General features: G+C 49.0%; 1 protein-coding gene across 5 annotated transcripts in view; it reads right to left on the bottom strand.

Moving 5' to 3' along the window:
* SLC8A1 (solute carrier family 8 member A1) overlaps positions 1 to 13851 on the bottom strand; it is a 120386-nt gene extending 106535 nt beyond the window's left edge. For all 5 annotated transcript variants that reach the window (XM_071581061.1, XM_071581023.1, XM_071581042.1 and 2 more), the window contains exons 1-2: positions 13485 to 13851; positions 2114 to 3949 (exon numbers count right to left, since the gene is read on the bottom strand). In XM_071581061.1, coding sequence (XP_071437162.1) covers positions 2114 to 3942 — 1829 coding nt within the window. In that variant the 5' untranslated portion in view covers positions 3943 to 3949; positions 13485 to 13851. The remainder of the gene's footprint in view (positions 1 to 2113; positions 3950 to 13484) is intronic.
* Positions 13852 to 14332: the final 481 nt, after the last annotated feature.

Raw genomic sequence — 14332 nt, 5'->3', positions numbered from 1 at the left:
CCTCCTTACATGCCATTCTCCAAGCCCTCATCTGCACCACACTGAACTCCTAAAGTGGTGCTTCCTATGTACCATCCCTCCCCGTGATTACAGGGAGAGATAGTTTAAAGGCAATAGAGATATGATGGCATACACGCAGAAAAAAACCACACTCAGGTTTCTGGTAAAGCTGTTTTCCCCTGGTTTGTGCTTGCTGTGCACATTCTAACAGCCAGTAAAAAGAGGAAGGAGGAGGTTTGCTACCCTGGTGAGGGCACACCAGCACATGCCAGGAGGCCAGGCAGCAGATCCAACAGGATGTGATCAGGTCACTTCCAGCATGCCCCTTGGTTACTGGCCTTTTGGCAAAAGTCAGCAGTGAATAGGTTAGTGGAGTCAAGGCCACCTAGGCAGAGCGATGCCAGGGAGAAGGCATCACCCTCCCACTGCAGAACCCTGTATCACAGATTGAGCACCAAGAGACAGAACAGACACAGGTCTGCGATAAAGGACAGCACAGAGGTCCCGACCAGAGTGGTGAATACAAAACAAGGGGGAGTCCAAGCTCCCCTGAGCACAGTTTCAAGAGACTGTGGTGATGTGTTTGGTCTGCCATGTAAACATGTCACATCCCAGGGAAACTGAGAACAAATGTCAAGTCTAACTACTAGTAGCCCAGTTTTGCTAGTGCTGAGTGACCTGGATAAAAAGTAACAAGCCTTTGGGAGATACCCTTATAGCCTAGTTCATTGCATCTCTGCAGAAAACTCCTTGCTTCTCCCAAAATGCAAAACCAAAAATCAAATAACTGCATTCTTCTCTACTACAGTTATCATTCAGGAGCCAGGAACCATGTTCTCTTGACCCTTGTGTAAGCAACATGCATGTTCTGGCCTCCAGATTGCTGGAGCTGTGAACTTCTGGCTCCGTTTTCCTGGGAAGTCAAAATCCCAACTGGTATAAATCCAGCCTTAGAATCACAAATCACCTTTTCCCCCTGCTACTTCAACAAGTTTTATGAAGAAGTTTCATTCTCCCTGTGCACACATGCAACAGATACATGCAACAGATACACGTAACAGAACGCGAGGACCACTCTCTGCACTCGCTATGGGTCTGTCTCAGCTCCCAAGAGACCAGTAGCGCAATATGTAACACTCAGTGCAACATTTAGCTCTCCTTCAGCACAACAGTGCCCTGTATCAGTGACTGTTTAAAGTTCTATGCAGTGGTTTTGTGCTACAGAGATAAGTCCCTGTTGGCAGGGACTGATCTGCAAACACAGACTTCACTGTAGGAAGAGCCTGAGGCTGGAATAACAGAACTCTCAATGCCTGCTCCTCTCAGAGCACCAGGGGGGCAAGGAAATGTCTTCATGGCATACCTAAGGATAGATGTTTTCTACCACTATTTATTGAGCTAATTTATATTCTCCACATAATGTAATAAGGCTACAGAACTAATAATTTTTCTACCAAACACACAGCAACACTGGAGAGTAGCCTCCAACATCTTTCAGTCTCTTTTTCACTTGCAAGCAGCCAAATGTGGCTGGAGTTGCATCCTAACCATGAGACTTCCCTACATACATGACAACACTTTTTCAAGACATGTATTGGACAATGACCCAGGCCTGCAGACTTTAGAAGAGGAGGAGGTAAAGAGACCTTCACCAAACCCCTGAGCAGAGCATCAGTAAGGATAGGCTGTAGCCCAGTCCCAGATGACCTTGAAGAGGAAAAATGAACTAGGTACCACAATTCATACATTCTTGCCCTTCACAAGACAGGTCCTGTGACTGGGTAGTCACAGCCATCTCGGTTGTGTTCTCTGCTCCACTGCAGAGCTGAAGCTATAGAGGTCTGCTAAGTGCATGGGTATGGCGCAGGAGGTGGGCACCCATATCAATTCCAACTCCCTGGTACTGGAAGGCTGGAGTGCCCCTGACAGGCACTCTCTGGTCTGTTAGTAAGGGAGGAATGCAGTATATCAGGCTCCCCAAAGCACATATGGCCATTCATGGCTTCCTGCAATATGCTGGCACCCAAACACCTCCAGTGCAGCTCTTGGAGCCAAGTGCATTTCATTTTGGGAGAAACAGAGACTGTAAGAAATAATTAAAAACTTGACTTACATTATCTCATCATTCTGGAACTCCAGCTCCCCGCAGGTGTCTTCAAAGTCCTCTCCTCCCCCTTTGGCTGAGCCTTCAATGGTTTTGTAGGGCACAATAACATTTCCTCGTGCACCAGAGGTTCGCAACACTTTCACTTCCATGGTTCCTACACTTTCACTGATGTGTGTTACTGGCTCCTCAAAGGTGAAGATGCCAGCATGGTCATCGTCAAAAATGGTGACAGTGGCAGTGGATGGTGATCCCAAGCAGGCAAGTGTTGAGACATGACTGGCCTCAAGAATGCCCTCATCTGAGGCCTCAGTGCTCACGCGGACGTTGCTCAGATGGACCAGGAAGTTCTCATCCTCCTCAAATATGTCATCGTCAATTATGCCAACTCGGATTTCCTTCTGGGTCTCGCCAGGCTTGAAGACCACTGTCCCTTCAGTGAACTCATAGTCAGAGCCGGCATTGGCCGTACCATCCTCTGTCCGGAAGTCCACATACACTGTGTTGGTCAAGTTACCTCCCCGGCGAATGATGGTCAGGGCCACAGTGCCACAGTTCTCCAAACACTGGTAGGTACCCTGCTCAAAATAGAGCTTGCTGATGGGATCGTTTTCTGTGACCTCGCTGTTGACCTCGTGCATGCTGACGGCTTTGCGGGCCTGGTCTGCAGCATGTCTCTTCAAGATGTTGCCAGCTCCAGTCATGAGCCGAGTGGCTTGGATGCGGTAAAAGGCCCTGCTCTTCTGTTGCTGGCTCAGGACCTGGTAATTTGCCAACTCTATAAGCTGTTCAATTTCCTTGTCTGGGTGCTTTTGCTTCAGCTCCTTCAGGATGCGAGCCATTTCCCTCCTGGCTTCCTCGTCATCCTGGTCTTTCTCATCCACTTCCAACACCAGTGTCCCATCCAAAAAGTTCTCCATGTGAGAATTAGCAACCTTTCCGTCCATCTCAATATCAGCTTTGGAGGAGGGCCGGTCACCCTCATGCTCAATGATCATGCCTCTCTGCTTCCCAGCTCGGTATTTCTTGTAGACATACTTGTAAAATAAAAGCCTCCTGTCAGCTATCCAGGCAAACACCACACAGATGGGGAAGAAGAAGAAGGTGAGCAAGCCTTCCCAAACCTCCACAATCCCAGGAGAAGACACAGATAAAATAATGTAAAGCCAAGTGTAGGCAAAGATGCTCCAGGCTGCTGTAACAAAAAACACTCGCAAGTGCTTGATCTTCCTTATCTCTCCATCTGGAACCACATACACACAGATCGCAATGATGACAAACATGTTAAAGGCAGCACTCCCCACAATAGTGCTTGGCCCCAGGTCCCCTGCAGTGAAGCCATGGCCGCACACTTCGATGACCGACAGGAGAATCTCAGGGGCAGACGAGCCCAAGGCCATCAGGGTGAGATTGGAAACAGTCTCATTCCAGATCCTCACAGTGGTTTTGCTGGTCTCACCATTGGGCTTCTTGATGGTTATTTCCCGCTCCTGAGATGTAATGACTTCGATGGAGGACATGAAGCGATCAGCTATGATAGATACTCCCAGGAACATGTACACCATCGCTACAAAATACACTGTTGCCCGAGCGATTTTGTCACCAAATGAGGGGTCTTGCGGTTCCCATATTGGTAAAATCACACCCTTTTTGCAGATGTATGAGCCAGCGCACTCCTCCGTGTCATTCACTGGCAGTTCACTGGGGCTCTCCGCACATACGCCGTCTGCGTGGGAGAGCAACACCAGCACAATGCTCAGGAGGCGAAAGCTCCCTGGGAAGGTGGGTGGGTGAGTTACTTGCGACATGGCCACTTCCACCAAACAGGTCCCAAACATCCTCAACCTGCAAAGACAAAAGGAAAGATGCATTAAGTGAGGCCAACCAGAGATGAGAGGTTTTCCTCTCCACCTTCTTTATTTCCCATTTTTCCCAAACATATCATCAAGTTATCTTGTTACTCAAGAAGACCCATTGAATGAGCCCATTTTGTTATGATTACTGATGTTTTCCATATAGAAATCGTCTAGTTCAGTCATGTAAACAAGGATGGATTCAGATGCTACCAGTGGGCTAGCACCCACCCCCTTTAGCTACTATGATGTTTCTTTCTCTTTGCTTAAAGTCTATTTGTTCAACTGCATTTTCTTGTTCCTCATCTTATTAAAGCCCATCATTCTGCTTCACAGCTGTCAGTAGTGTTTCCCATCTCAAAATTACAGTGCACTCACTGGAATTCAGGGTAAGAGCAGGAAAGGACAGAGAAACCTACTATCCATCAAGTTTAAAAAATATTTTTATACTTGCCATTTCAAATCACTGTAAACTATGTATTTCACAGCCTTTTCTTGCTCACAGTCCTCCCAAATATCTACTCCATAACAAAAATCTGCACAAAGTGAGTTCAAGCCTTGGCAAAACCTTATTCTTAACGGTAACTTGGTCATAAGGTGCACCAGAAGGGAACCTGTAATTAATGATTTTGGAGCCATTTCTTCCATAGTATATCACTTTACACCTTCCCAAAACTGCATCGAAGCCTGGATCTGTTGGCATGTTTGGAGAGGAAACATGGTCGCTGTGCTCTCTTCCCATTAGGTCAGCTTTGACGGCTTCCCCTTCAAGGGCCTTTCTCACTGCATTTACAACATCAGTCATCAGGCATGACAGCTGTACTTGCCCTTGTCCTGCCTCAGGATTTTCCAGCAACCTAGAGGAGCTGTTAAAGAGGTTTTCAGATAGTTAACGGTGCATAAACCACCAGAACAGATGCTTTTAAGTACAAAGAGATGCTTAGTGCAAAAACCTGAGCATGCTCAGTATTGCATTCTCAATTTTACTTGCCAATAAAAGTCAGATCCCTAGTTATTAAAGCTATATTTTCTCCTCAAGGAGAACCTTTGCTATAATATGCTTCTCCAATCCATGTTAATTTGATCACACAGCACTTAAAATTGTGTATGAAGAGAGGAAAATGACTACGTCAATATCTTGGCTTCGCTGGAAAATATAAAAAGCTGAATTGATTTTGCTCATAAAGATCCCACAACCCTGAAAGAAAAAAAAAGCTGAGCCTTGAAAAGTTTTAAATTCTAAGGGAAGAATCTCATTTCCAGGCCTGTATCAGAGATGGGACACAAGCAGGAGACACAGTCAATGCCTCTTCAAGTTCAGTCTTCAAAGCACCTGGCAGGTCTCACCCTACCATTTGCCATCTGCCTGATCTCCAGCAAAAACACACCAGGTCTGACAACTCACAGCTGCATGCACTGGAAGACACAGACTAACTTAACCACCCTAAAGGTGGCACCCAGTGACAGCATCCCATCTGGGCCCAGTCATAGTGATCGAGACTCAAGTGGGATGGCTAAGCACACCTTCACCCTTCCTTCTGAAGAGGGCTTCTTTCACAGGACAGCTGGGAAAAAGGCTGCCTCTCCAGCCATGGGTACCCTCTGCTTCCCCAAATGCAAATTGCAGCCTCTGCTTACAAACCCAAAGTAAAAACCCTGAAAACATGATGCTTGTAAAAAAGAGTACCTTGTTTTAGGACATGTGCATTCACGGTCATTGAAGTTTAGCTGAAGCATGAATTAGTCACCCAGCATCTGTACTCCTGTGTTTCACACTGGTCCAAATGAAGTCATGGAGATATTTGAAAAAGGGGCTGTCAAAACACAGACTGGGTACCTACTCTGTTTATCTCAGATAGCTCCTAAGTGTAGTTTTGCATCCTTTTTAAATATGTAGGCTTAAAAAAATTCATTATGGGCATAAAATATTACTCAGTTGCATGGTTCTTTACCCTCTCCTTCTAAAGGATAGTTGTTTCTTCAAAAAGCTCAAGAGCATCCACCTGCCCTTGTTCAGTTAATTTTTCTCCCTGTGGCAAGTCATATCCCTGCACATGTACAATTATTCAGAGCAATCAGGCATTGTGAAATTCCCTTGGCAAGAAGGGAAAACAGATGGTTCTGGAAAAAATATTATGCTTTGGGTCACTGATTTAGGTCATAGGAGAGTCCCATCACACTTTGGACCAACTCTACAATCTTAAAAGGATTTGGGCACTGGAAGTCTCATCCAGAAAAAAAGACACCTATAAAATCAAATGAGTAAGTAATTTAACTTTATTTGCCATGTTTTTTCTTTTCAAACATTCTAATGTGAACTGGTTTGGGTTTTTTTATTTGTTTGGGTTTTTTAAAATCAAGTCCCATATTAAGTTAAACAGGAGGAAAAAAGGCCTAGAGGCTTGCATCTGAGCAATCCATCTTTCTGGCATTCCCAACTAGCACTTCATGTACAAACAATATTTTTCCCTCAGATGGCAGGAGGCAAGGAATGTAGAACTTTTCTGGAGAGCTCAGAGGGGTAAGAAATGGCCAGAACTTTGGAAGAAAAACCCACCAGACAATGTGCCCTCTTTGGGTAGCAGTATCATCCCCCACCTTTGTGTTCTATGTTCTCCAGCATTGTGTGTTGTAGTCATCAAGTAAGACTGACATCCTATCACCAGCTTTCCTACTTAAACCAATTCACAGAGAGACTCAGGAATTAGGGAGGGTTAGAAAATGCTTGGCCACAACATGCTAGTTACATACATGCAACCAGAGCCTGACACACAAAATATCTCTGAGAAGCAGCTGCTATTTAATTATCAGCATTTCTTTATTTGTACAATCCAAAATAAACAGCTTGGTCCCCACAGACCCTCTTACTCTGCACTTGCCTAGGGTCTTGGCCCATGGGCAACACACTGTGGTAGGAATATTCCCAGACAAATAATTCACATTACTCTACAATGAAAAGCAAGGCTATCACAAGACCAGCTCTCCCTCCAAACCCAACTTTGTTAGCTTTTCATTAAGGTGTCTCAATTGCATTTCCCATCCTGGCCATCAACATCAAAGACAAGTGCATGTGCTGATGCACAGTGTGTCAAGCTGGCAGCCCCGTCAAACCCTGACGGCCATGATGCTCATGGCCTTGGAGGCACTACCCCAATGCCCCTGGGGTCAGATGGATCATGGCAGCACAAGGCAGGAACACAGGGTATTCTCTGGCTTTGTGCTGGCCATACATGTGTGGTGAAAAATTCCAAACCACTATCGTAGGCCAGCACAGCACTACCCAATGCCCAGGGACAGCACCCAGAAATGTTTTTACCACTGCAGGAGTGGAACTGTCCTGGAGCTGCTGGAGAGCTCTCAGGGAGAGCTAGAGCTAACCAAGAGAGACAGAGACCAATGTGGGTTCTCCTGAAGTCGCAGCTGAGTCCCTTCTCTTTTTGGACAAGCTTCCCAGAGATGCCAGCAGGTCATTTTGCACAGCCAGGGAGAAAAGCCCATGAGAAGCTGAATGGCAAGCTCGGTTCAGATGTAGCTCCCAGACAAGAGATGTTGGTCCAGCCTTTATTCCAACCCTTGATGTTGTGAAACACCAGGAAGGCGGTTTTTACTCAGAGCAGGCATAGGAGGGTTGCAGAGATACTTGCCTCCCTGCTGGATATGGGAGCTCTAGGTTTTACAAATTGGTAGGACAGAGCTCATGTTGCCAGGTCATAATCCTGCCCCACAGCTCAGGAGCTGCCAGATGGGGAGGAAACAGCCTTTTAGACTCTGCTCTGATCTTTCCCTGGCAGCGCTGCTCCTTCAGGCTGGCTGGTCGCTGCATGCGAAGCACGCCAGAAAGCTGCTCTGCATTTAAATAAAGCGCAGCTTTTTCTTCACAGCAGCCCCTCAGAAGTCCCATCTTCACTGGGGTAATTCAGCCTTGAATATCCCCTTTATGACCCTTCCCATTATTTTCCTACACCACTGTATGACACACAGGTCTATGATTTTTAGCAACATGCTGGAAGCACTGTTATTTTTAAGAGTACTGAAAAAACACTGCTAGTCCAGACACTTTAGTTACAGAAGGATTTGGCAAGGAAGGAAATGGCCTGGGCTTACAAGGCATGAGTGGCCACACAAAGAGAGTGACTGAGAGACTTTCCATGGGGTCTTTTTTCCCAGCATTCAATAGAAAACCTGTACAGAGCAGCTGTAACACAGCAGTGTTCACAACATTACAGCCACTGCTGATGCTACCCAACAGTGCCTACCCCACTGCGACATCAGCCTCATAACAAACACCATTACTGTGAATTTACTGGCAGCTCATATGGGAGAAGGTGTTCTCACAGCTGTGTCACTGGTGTATGGGACACTGGAGCAGCATCCTCTCCCTACAAGGTGCCTGGTCACTTGCTGGGGGCCAGGAGAAAGTTTGCTCTTCACATGAGAGTGTCTGCTTTTCAACATGAAACACCACGGGGACTCCCAGACAGCCCTTCCCCATCCCCTAGTCAGAGACAGTCTTTTCCTAGTGAGAGTGCACTGCTGCAGAGAGACAGTGAAGGCAGCTCAAACCACTCTTTGCTGGTGTCAGGGGCAGGAGAAAGATGATCTACCTTCAACCAGAGGGCCAAAAACTGACAATGAAGCAGCTAGTAGTTACTGCAAGGTATGGCCAGCCTGCAAGCTACAGAAACAGAGCCTCAAAGCAAGTCAGCTGCTCATTCTCCTGCCACTGTCCCTGGGGAAAAGACAGCAAGCCCTCAAAAGGCAGGCTCTTCTGGTCAATGTGTCCCCCTCCCCACCATGCCCTATGCTCCTACCCCACAGTCAGACCTGAAGTCTCCAAGTTGCAGCACCCCTTTTCCAGTCTGTCTTGCAGCAGAGCAGCACTTAAAGACTCTACTGCAAGCAATAACCAGCCTTCCCAGGAGAAATCACTGCATACCTTGCCTCCATGCATGGGACTTACACCTACCACCCTATCTCTGGAGGGCTAGTAAATGTCTCCTCTCCTGCTGACCATTTCTGGCAATGTTGAAGCCTGCACACCTGTGCTTCATAGAAAGCAGCAATCTCCTTTACAGCAGGCAGCTTGAGCAAAGCCTGTATTGAGAAAAGACATAGCTGTAGGGAAAAAAAAAGCCCAAATAAATTGTTTGGTCTCTGACCATCAGTCAGCAAATCAGGCAAGAGCCCAGGTCCAGCTTCCTACAGCCAAGGGACACAAAACAGATGCCAACAGCCCTGCGAGGAGATATGGGGTGCTTGGAGATTTGTCTAGGCAGCCACGGGATCCACTGGCTTCACTTCTGATCTTGATACTGACCCCATGGCACAGCTTCAGTAAAACTTAGCTCCTGACACCTGTGAGATTTACCCATCAAAGCAGGAAAAGGACCCTACCCCCACACTGGCTGTATATCCAGACCTGGATGGAGGAGGAAAGCCACAAGTCCAAACACTGTGTTGCCACTCAGGGCTGCACAGCGTGACGGCACTTTAAACACAGCCTGGAAAACCCTTGGCTCACTTCCCTGCTCCAGCTCTGCCTGGCTCCTGCTCTCTTCCACCCAGCTCTGCCACTCCAAAACAGGCACAGCCTGTTGGCATCCCTTGCCCATGACCCTCCAGATCTCCACATCAGGAAAATGATTTCCAGGCCATCAGCATCCTGATTGCATCAGTACAAAAAAGCATCAGAACCTTTCCAAATATAGTCAGAGACACAAACCATCCATGAAGCCAATCAAGTAAAACACACATCAGGCCATCCTGTTTTCTGTAAAGGACATTAAAAAGTAAGAATAATTACCAGTCTGCAAGTGATTTTTCCAAGTATCCTATCTCTTCAATGTAGCATCCAATCTCCTCCCAGAATTTCTTCAGCAACTTTCCAAAATAAACAGATAAATAGAGAAAACAAAACATCCCTGACATAGAATTTCAACCACATTGGATGAATTTGGGGGCAGCTTGCAGAGAATGAGCTTGAGTTTGACAGGGAGATCAGAGTCTTGCTTTTCATGCATGGAGACCAAGAGTCAAGTTGTCCTTTTCCCCCACGACTCAGGATCTCAGCAAGGAATATGTCAGGAAATAAAAAGCAAGGGAAAATTACTACATTTCTGTGGGGTTGTTTGTTTTTTTTTTTGGTTTGGTTGGTTTGGTTTTTTTTTTAAACTTCTCCCTTCCTACTGCTGCTGTCTCCAGACCACTTCTCTATCCCTACAATTCACCTTTGGTCTCTTCTTTATCAAGCAGCATCAAGCTCTTCCTTATGGTTCCTCCTGGGTTGTGAACACCTTCCTCTCTGCCTGTGGATCTCCCTTGCTAATTTAAGCACCATGCTGTCTGCCTGGTCTCCATGAGCCAGCTTTGAGGCTGCTTTGCTGCCAGACTCCCTTTGCAACATCAGGGCAGCCCTTTATCTCCCTGTGCTCCATGTCTCCCTCTGTAAAATGGGAAGAGCTTCCCCTGTGAGTGCTAGAAGAATAAAACAATAAGCCTGAAGCTTCTGGGTAGCCTGGGGAGGAAGTATCTGTGCAGAGATGCCCCAAAGGGGCCAGAAGAGAGGAATTAACAGGCCTGTTGCTTTCCTCTATGCCTCTGTCTGCTCTTCCCTCTGGGACTATTTTTGCACTGGATTTCTAGCTGTATGTGGGTCCTCTGTGCAGCAGTATGCTCTTCTGGGCTATGCAGGAACAGAAAGCTTCAAGGGAGCAGAGACAAATCCCTAGTTCCACCTCCCTGTGACCATCCAGGGATGAAGAGGTGGGAGATATCCACAGAAATCTGAGTATGGGGAAAGACTGAGGCAAATGCAGGCTGTTGACCTGGGCAATTTGGACATGGTACTAGATAGCAGCTGAGCAGGTTAGTCTGGGTGAAGGCTCACCCTGGCATGCTTCGTCCATCAGCTGCGTAACTGGCCCTGGCTGGGGAAGGGTGGTAGCACCTCCCAGCAGAGTCACCGTCCACAGGCACAGCTCTGGCACGGCTGACTCTAGAGGGAGCTGAATGCTAGTGCTGAGCAGATGCCTGGCTTTTAGACCCCCAGATCTCAGGAAAGGGAGTCTAAGCCCAGGTGTGCACCAGGCATTTGTTACCTACCTCAAACACAAGGTTAACCAACCCTCCCTTCTCCTCAGTCTCCCCCACCTTCTCTGCTTCCCCTGGAGCTCTATGCAGCACCAAATCTCACTTCTATTTGTAGCCAGGTTTCCTTAGGAAGCCAGGAATATGAAATCACAGTTTCCACATCTGTCTGTCTGTTCACATCGCTCCCCCCTCTTTCCAATTTCAGCTAAAATCACCAGAGGGATAGAGATAGCGAAAAAAGCCAAGTTCCTACAAGCTTCCTGAAAATAGCTGGAGAGATACCACTCACACCCTTGGCAAGGGAAGGACTGGTCAGTGAGCTCAGCCTGTACTGAATGCCAGAATCTCAACAGCATAGAACTCTGAGTACTCTGAGCAGGTGCATCCAGTATTTGCATAGCTGTGGCACCAATGTCCATGAGCTGGGAGCACCTGCAGATCATGGCACCTTGAGCTTGAACAGAACTCCAGACTGTTCCCCATACCCATCGCAAGGACAGCCGTAGACATGTGTTGTCTATGACCAACCTGTTGGTTGGTTGTTCAGTGATGCTTGTATCTTGAGGGTCACTGGGCTTCATTACAGGATCTAAGTTTCACTGGGATGCTGGAGAACAGTAGTTTTCCCCTGGACATCAGGACAGTATCCCCTCAAAACCACAGCAGGAAACCAAATTCTGTCCTAGGTGCAATGCCAAAAAATAGCAACCCTGAAAGCCCTGAGCAGATCAGGACACCACAAAAGGCGGAGAAGGGGCTGTGCCTATACAACATCATTTAAGATGCTGCAGAGACTCCCAGGAGCAAGCATATAAGCCAAAGTTTGTGCAATGTATAGCAATGCTAGCAAAGAAAACTATTTAAGTCTTAGGAGCAATTCACAGCCAATAGATCACAAAAACTTTAGTGAAAGTGGGGGGAAAAAGAAGAAAGCAAAGTTTCATCAGATTAAAACTGTGCTACTCGGTGTTAGCATTCAGAGATGCCTGACATAAAAAGTACGTCCAACCTTCTCAGGTAGATATCTTGAACACAAATCCTGGTACAGTGGAAACTTTGGTAAAGGTGGCTCCCCAACACTAACTTCGGAGTTGTTTATGCCTCCAGAGAAACAGAACTGGTGGGATGTAAAAGGAGTCACACAATGTTCATGGCTTGGCTGCCAGGTTATGGCTCTAGAAATGTTAGATTATTTCCCTACTTGGACTAAATGTCTGTGTTGGACAAGGAGCAAAGCTGCTACTGAAGAATCAATCAGAAGAAAAAGGGGAGACAGAAATAACTAATAGATGCTCCCAAAGGACCACAAATGCCTTTCTTTGGTGATATGCATCTCCTCAGCCAAAGCCATATAGCACAGCTCTTTTTTTCCTGGATGCCACCATCGCATCAACATACAAGTGTCCCAGCTTCCCTTTTCTAAATAAAAGTGCATCTCTTCTCTTTGTGGTGGTGACAAAAAGCACATGAATACCTAGGCAAATGTCAAGAGAGCACACAGAGAATCCCAGCCTCTCTCAGCCTTCATTTCCGCCGCCTGACTCGCAATTTCCAGCATCTGGGACTGGTGGAACAGCTTTCTGTGAAGCGCAAGCAAAGAGGAGCCCTGAAGTCACACACTCGCACCCACACGCCTGTGACCTTGTGGTTTTACTACAGCTTTCATTTTCAGGCTCCAGTTCTCCCTTGTGCTTGCTGCATTTCTGCAACATTTTGGCAGTTTGCTTTCGCCTTGGAGACAGAGCAGAGTGTAGAGTTGTTTTGCATGGCTCGGTGGGGAAGGAAGCAACAAGGCTGTGAATAAAGAATTAAACTCAAGATGACGGAACAGCCCCAGCCATGCTTCCACCTAGACAAAGCCTACGTGATGAGCGCTGCTTAATGCCAGCCCTTAATAACACATGCTGCTGGAGACGAAAATGGGAATTTCAGCGTAGCTGCAGGTGCCTCCGACCACTCACCTCGGGAACCGTTTCAAGGCAGGAAAAGCAGCCCAGCCTGGAAACACGCACAGCCTCGCTAGGCGGAGGCACCGCACCCCGCCGCGCACGGGGAGATGCGCCCGTGAGCCCCCCCGGAGAAGATTTGCTCCAGCCCTCTGCCCGATCCCACCTGCCTAGCAAAGTCCGACTCTTGGGGTACGGGGAAGGCAACCCTGCGCCGCAGCTGCGCCCCCCGTCGCGACATGTCGCGATTGGTCGGCGGGGGAGGGGGGCGAGCCCCCTCGCCTGCCTAAAGGTGCCGTGGCTGGGTTGTAGAAAACATTCCCATGTGTGTGTGAGCATCCTACCCCCGCCTCCCCATCGGCCCCCCCACGGCTACGGATCCCCCATCCCGGCCCCTCCCCAGCCTCCCCCGGCACTCCGACCCCGGTGTAGAAAGCGGTGTCAAGGCGCTGAGGGACCCGCCGAGCTGGGCAGGATCGGTCTCGGTCCTACCTGACGGGGGGCAGGAGCGGGCGTCGCCGGGGCCGGCTCAGCACCGGCGGGGCATCGCGGCGGGGCGGGTGGCGGAGCCCCGGTGCGCTGCTGCGGCGCGGCGGCGGGCGGGAGGGAGAGAGAGAGAGGGAGGGAGGGAGGGAGGGAGAGAGAAGGGAGGGAGGAAGGAAAGGAGGGATGGAGGGAGGGATGGAGGGAGCGCGCGCGCACACACACACCACACACACGCGCGCGCGCAGCGCCCCGGGGATGCGCTCAGACGGCCCGCCCCGCAGGCAGCCTCCTCTCCCTCTGCATCCCTCCGCCGCGATGCGCGGGCAGGGAGAGAGCCGCCGTCCCTCCTCCGCGGTAGTAGCCTCAGCCCTCCTCCTCGTCCTCCTGCTGCTTGAAATATTTTCCGATTTCCTCCTCGGATCGAGGGACTTTGAAAGGCAGGGCTGGCTGCAGACCCACCCCCAGCAGCCCTGCCCGTTCTGCCCGCCCTGCCCTCCCTGCTTGGGGCAGTCCCCAGCCCTGCCCTGCGTGCCCCCAGCTGTGCCGGTCCTGACCGGTACAGTTCACATCCATGACCTGCCTGCCCCCAGCCTTGCTCTGCCCCGCCCGGGTTAGTCCCCATCCGTGCCCTGTCAGACTGCAGTTCAGCCCACCCTGACCGGTCAGCTCCTGCCCGCCGTGGCTCGTCGCATTCGCCCCCGCCGCCCTGCAGGCTGCCAGGGCAATCCCGAACCCATTTGCACCCTGCAGGATGGAGCGAGCCCTAGGAGAGATGGTGAGAAGAGAAAAGTGTGTGTGTGCAAGAAGTGCCTTGCTGTGTCTCTTCCCATGCCCCACAGTGTTGCCCATGGCCA

Source organism: Pithys albifrons, chromosome 2 (assembly GCF_047495875.1).
Source record: "Pithys albifrons albifrons isolate INPA30051 chromosome 2, PitAlb_v1, whole genome shotgun sequence".
Classification (NCBI taxonomy): Eukaryota; Metazoa; Chordata; class Aves; order Passeriformes; family Thamnophilidae; genus Pithys; species Pithys albifrons.
The sequence above is the reverse complement of the archived record's forward strand: the minus strand, read 5'-3'. Positions and strand labels throughout refer to the sequence as shown.